This window comes from Anopheles aquasalis, chromosome 3 (assembly GCF_943734665.1).
Source record: "Anopheles aquasalis chromosome 3, idAnoAquaMG_Q_19, whole genome shotgun sequence".
Taxonomy (NCBI): domain Eukaryota; kingdom Metazoa; phylum Arthropoda; class Insecta; order Diptera; family Culicidae; genus Anopheles; species Anopheles aquasalis.
Window position 1 is genome coordinate 33,166,596 of NC_064878.1, and position 5,000 is coordinate 33,171,595.

At 41.6% G+C, this 5,000-nt stretch overlaps 3 protein-coding genes across 8 annotated transcripts in view; 2 read left to right on the forward strand and 1 right to left on the reverse strand.

Moving 5' to 3' along the window:
- The window catches only part of LOC126576383 (protein rhomboid-like), a 1,942-nt gene extending 1,818 nt beyond the window's left edge, over nucleotides 1–124 (reverse strand). The window contains exon 1 of the mRNA XM_050237635.1: nucleotides 1–124. This exon is cut by the window's left edge and continues 94 nt beyond it. Coding sequence (XP_050093592.1) covers nucleotides 1–8 — 8 coding nt within the window. The 5' untranslated portion in view covers nucleotides 9–124.
- A 714-nt stretch (nucleotides 125–838) lies between these two features.
- Nucleotides 839–2,412, forward strand: LOC126576586 (uncharacterized). The gene is made up of 4 exons (XM_050237893.1): nucleotides 839–945; nucleotides 1,009–1,926; nucleotides 1,985–2,135; nucleotides 2,200–2,412. Exons 1-4 carry the CDS (start codon nucleotides 839–841, stop codon nucleotides 2,410–2,412), a joined length of 1,389 nt encoding a protein of 462 aa, XP_050093850.1.
- Nucleotides 2,413–3,828: 1,416 nt separating this feature from the next.
- The window catches only part of LOC126578528 (uncharacterized), a 25,917-nt gene continuing 24,745 nt past the window's right edge, over nucleotides 3,829–5,000 (forward strand). Inside the window, exon 1 of one of the 6 annotated variants that reach the window (XM_050241185.1) lies at nucleotides 3,829–3,935. The gene's annotated coding sequence lies outside the window, so the exon portion shown is untranslated. Of the gene's footprint in view, nucleotides 4,017–5,000 lie in introns of all 6 variants that reach the window. The other 5 variants (XM_050241186.1, XM_050241187.1, XM_050241189.1 and 2 more) reach the window with 5 other exon arrangements.

The following is a 5,000-nucleotide window of genomic DNA, read 5'->3' on the forward strand; positions in this document are numbered from 1 at the left end:
TGGTCCATGTTGCGCTTCCAATCGAAAACTGTCGCCGTAAACTGGAAGTATGCAGGGAAGATAGTTTTGAAAGAAGTTTTCCCGATACTGTTTACATGCCCATTTTAAGTTACAAACACGCTTTCTACTTTCTCCCCAAATAAGAAACCGTTTTCCACTTTCTACTCCGATGAATCATACCTCAGCCGGGTGCGGTGTTTGCGACTTCCCTGTTCTTGATCCAACACCTGATGATTCGTGTACCAGATGGACGAACTCCGTTGATTGATGAGACGAGCAGATCCATCATATAAAGTTGTTTCCTGAAGTCCGCTGAAGAACACAAGTAATGTACACCTTCTCAGCTTTTCTCTCTCTCTCTCCCATTTTGAAAAAGTGTGATAACTATGGAGGTGCATAGGGACCGTTTTGGACAAATTTTACTTAATAATTATTAGAGATAAAAACCGGTAATCATTAAATGATTATTTGTGACAAAATCGGTTTGGCAAATTCCGTTATGGGCAAAAAGCCTCTTATTTGTGCCAACATAGTTTTAATCTCAGAATATTTACAGGTGCACCTTTTCGGTTGAATTTGAAAGTGCCAAACAGTTTGCCGAAACAAAACTACACAAACCTTCAATCTTTTCGTTGCCGGTAACAGGGATCTGCATCGATAATATAGACTGTGAAGATGAAAGCACCACCAAAGTTATGGAATTATTACTAGTTGTTAAATTACTACGCTTGGTTATATTTTTTGCGGTTGAGTAAATATTTGAAAATACGGTAAAAGAGAACTTTATTGCCGTGGCAACGATTGGCGTAAACAAGGTCAATAAGGCCTGCTCTAAAATATGTTGAACAGTCAACTATCCGTACTCAAGGCGATGAATTCGGACCAAAAGATATTTAAAACAGGCATGTATCGCACTGGCGATGACATCGGTAATCTTCAATTCAGGTAATACATGACTAATAAAAAGTTTGACTTCCCAAAAACCGCTATATTCTGTTCTTTCTGTAGGATATTGATTCATAAAATACATTCACTTATCCATGTTCCTAACATGGGAGGACAAATTCAAGCTTTTGATGATACTGCTGGAGACCGGTCAATGGAAATGAAAACTGTGAAATGGCAGGAGAAAATGTTCAGCCGCTTCGAAGCAGATTATTATATTCTGAAAGAGAACTGCAAAACAGAGCGGCAGAAAAAGTATTATCATCGTTTGAAAAAAGAATCGCAAGAATCTTCCATTCTGTTCACGTACGTCGATGGTGATGATTATTATCCAGAAGATCTTACTGGATTCAGCAAAAAACATGTGATATCACAGCTTGCTGAGAGCAAGGTTCAGTCGATGTACCTCATGGCAGACTTGGGAAAGGAGGTGTTATTATTCAGCATTCACTGGTACACTGAGCACGGCCTGCTACAAGTATATCCGGATTTCAATAGTTTGAATGTAAATCCTTACTATCAGGAGATTCGAGGTTCTAGTTTACAAATGTACCATTACGCACTGGAGAAGTGCAATGTCACAGAACAGCTGTTTGCGTTGCCTCTTCCTCTACCCACTAAAAAACTTCCTTCTCTGGCGTACGGTCGTGAAACGCTCTTCAATGTACCCAAAATGCCTAGGCAGAACAATGCAGTTATTTTGTTGGAACTCCAATCTGCCTCTGGTTTCTCATATCATACCGGCGATGGTATACATATTCGCTACCAGGTGCAACCGTCTGAAGGCGTTCAATTAGCTAATAAGTATGATTCACTTACCGGGAGCACTCAAAGCTCTAGCAAAATTGGTAACCGTTGGCATTTTAGCGATTGCCGTGAACTACAATTCACGCTGCTAAATTGTAACACGAGTTCGCCTAAGATCGATGTGTACTTCGAAGCCGTGTCCATCGATAGTTCAAACCGAGAGCGGTATTTTGGGTAAACAATATAATGGTTTGGGGAGCTTACATATCGATAATGCATCTTTTTATTTCAGTCATTCCCATATGGCAATATCTTTCACGCAAAGAAAGGGTGAAAGCACATTAAATTTTGTTCAACTCAATAACGAAGATGGGGCTGATGGAATAGAAGCTTTCCTCGTCGGCAATCGCCGTAAGGTTGATCTCGCATCTTTCTATGGAAAGGTACTTCACACGAAAAAGAAACACACTGCTGCCGGTTATCGTAATATCGATGTAACTCTTTCAGGTCTCTCAAAGAATGCTCAACCGGTATGGAAATAAAACATGCGGATCAGGCAAACTAATTGTACGTTATCACACTATTGTACAGCATCAACCAAGTATTTTAAACGAGGGCTTTTATAAATCGACGCTTATGTCTAAGAACGTAACCCTCGGTCAGCTGATTGCAGCTTACCATGCAGCTCGCGAACGCATGGAGGAACGTGTAAATTGTTAAAACGATCGAAATAAAACTATAAAGACCATCCCTTGGCGATTTTTAAGCATCGCATCAAAAATACTACCATATAAAAGAAACGCAGATTTTTCAATTTTTTAAAGCATTTCTCTTTCTGATCTTTCTTCAGTTAATGCAAGTTGACACCGAGCCGTGGGTTTCGCATAATCATTGAGATAGGGGTAGACGTTTTGATTGACTTGAACAGGTTTGCTTTTGGGGAATTTCTTACAATGAAAAGAATCCCTTGGGATGGATTTCTACAAAAATGAATGAAGATTAGATAAGCGTAGTTATTTCGAGCCATTATTGGGTTTGATTTTAATACCCCGGCTAAAGAATGCTGCGTACCGGTCTGCACCTGATTCTTGATAAACAACTGGGTTCCTTCGCATGCCCACTTCTTGTTATTGTTCTTGTTCTTCAATTATAGATTGCATCTGGGGGTGGAACCATGGCGTAAACGACAATCGAAAGATGCTTTTTTTTCATACCGGAGCCTCTTCCTTATTGAATCTTAAACACAATATGGAAGCGGCTAAGGGCAAACTCAGGGCCCGGAATGGATCAATCAATGCAGAATAGTTAGAGACATCGTAATGACTACTTGATGACGATAGATAACGAAGAGGGTGGGTCGAAATTAAACTGCATCGTATATGTGGGGCAATGATCCCGAAACTTAAAGCAGATTGAAGTTTGTACAATGTTTGCTAGCAGCCAGAAAGTACTGCGGTTAGGGTTATTCGAATGCTTGCCAGTCCTATGCCGGAGGTGAGATATGCTTTTTTCGTATTTTGCTAAATAAACTAACTCAACCTTCCAATAATCGTATATAGGGCACCTTCTAGACGGAATGTGCATTCGTGGCAGAAAAGCCAAATCATGTCATTGATGCGACTGATCCCAGCCTTCTAAATATTCGAAAAAGTAACCCGATTGCGGCTGTACGTAGTAATTCTGCTTGGTTGAATTGCCAGATTTGTTTCGAGATACAATTTCTTGCAAGAGGCAGAATTTTAAATGTAGCATGACAGCGACCATTTCGCATTGTCGACGTTTCCGCTGCATGATCGCCCGTCTCGAGCGTTTTTTCCCAAGTAACCCAAAGCGGGTGTATTTATGTACTCAAGAACCGTGAAAGCGGCACTGTTTAACCTTTCTTGAGGTAATGAAATGAAAGTTTATTAAATATCTCGCTGTGAGAAAGCCCTTGATGTAATTTGGGTGGCCCGGGAAAAACAGAATTTCAAGCAGGCCCATTTAGGCAGCGGAATCGTTTACGGGACGCGAACTGAGGCGCCAGAGCGAGAGGGCCGAAGTTTTGCGGCTGTGTGCGTGAAACCCGTGTACGGTTGACTCGCGAACGCGCCCGTCTAAACGCAGCGCATTTTTTTTCAAAGCCCCGATGCAAGAGTATTGGTTGCGGGCGAGCAAAACCCTGGGTTTCAGGGAAAAGAAAATGGCCGCTGTCGCGTGTGCAGCACCCGTTCTGAGTGCTCCGGTAGAAATCGTTTAATTCTGTACGTTAAAAAGTGGCTAAGATTTGCAAAATGTGACCCGTCAACGCACTATTGTTTTCCGCACCAGTGGAGTTAATTCGAGTTGGTTGTTTTGTTCGTGCAAAATTCCACAGCTCAATCATCTTCACACGGTCGCTCGTCGCTGTCACCCTCATCCCGTTCGGTGAAGAAACTCTCTGTGGCAATTCCGTCACCGTTACCATCGTGGTAACGAGGGACGGCAGAAATCAATTGCCCAGATTTTTGTGAATCCAACTCAGTGAAAAAGGCGCTACAAAATATAATTGTATGATCCCTGTTCGCTGGCAAAGCTTGTTTTAGTGGAAACATCGTTGAAAAATCTCTCCTCGGTCGTAATGGCAAGTGCTTACGAGGCGTACCCTACTATTGCAGGCGCAATATGTTCTCGCATTTTTTTTTTGCAACTACTCTCCTAATGCCAATTCCATACCTCATCAAGCTTAAACGAGTGCAAAGGGATATGTTGGGGCTGATTACCCGTTATTACGTTATTATATATTGTGCTAGTGCATATTATAAAGAAGTTTTTTTTGCAAGAGTGTGCGAAAATGCGTCGATTTTAACAAATTTTGCGAGTGAGACGTCGTACTGTATTCGTAGTCAACTGTACAAGTTTGCCGAGCCGAGCATTTACCGTTTCTTCCGTCCCCTCCGGAGTGTAATACAGGGCAGATGAGTTGTTCATTGTTCCTCAGTGCTGATTTCGAAGAAATGGTGATTGCAATACAAACCATTGTTGCTTTTTGTCGGCTACTGATGCATTTGTTAACGTGGAATGAACGTGCAATACACCCAGTTTTTTTTCATCTTCCAACTCTGGCTCCCTTGCCTTTCCAGAATGTAGTTATTAGGGATTTCAATATCAATTGATTTTTACGGCCAAGCTTCATCCCAATTTTCCGAGGTGGTCTTGCACCCAGATTGTCGTGGTATATTTTATTCCAAATTGATTTTCGTGGTTTATTTTAACCCAAATGGATGTGGATCAGGTTAAATGGAAAGTCCGTCTGCGTACAGCTCTCACTGGCAGCGCCTAAATAGTAC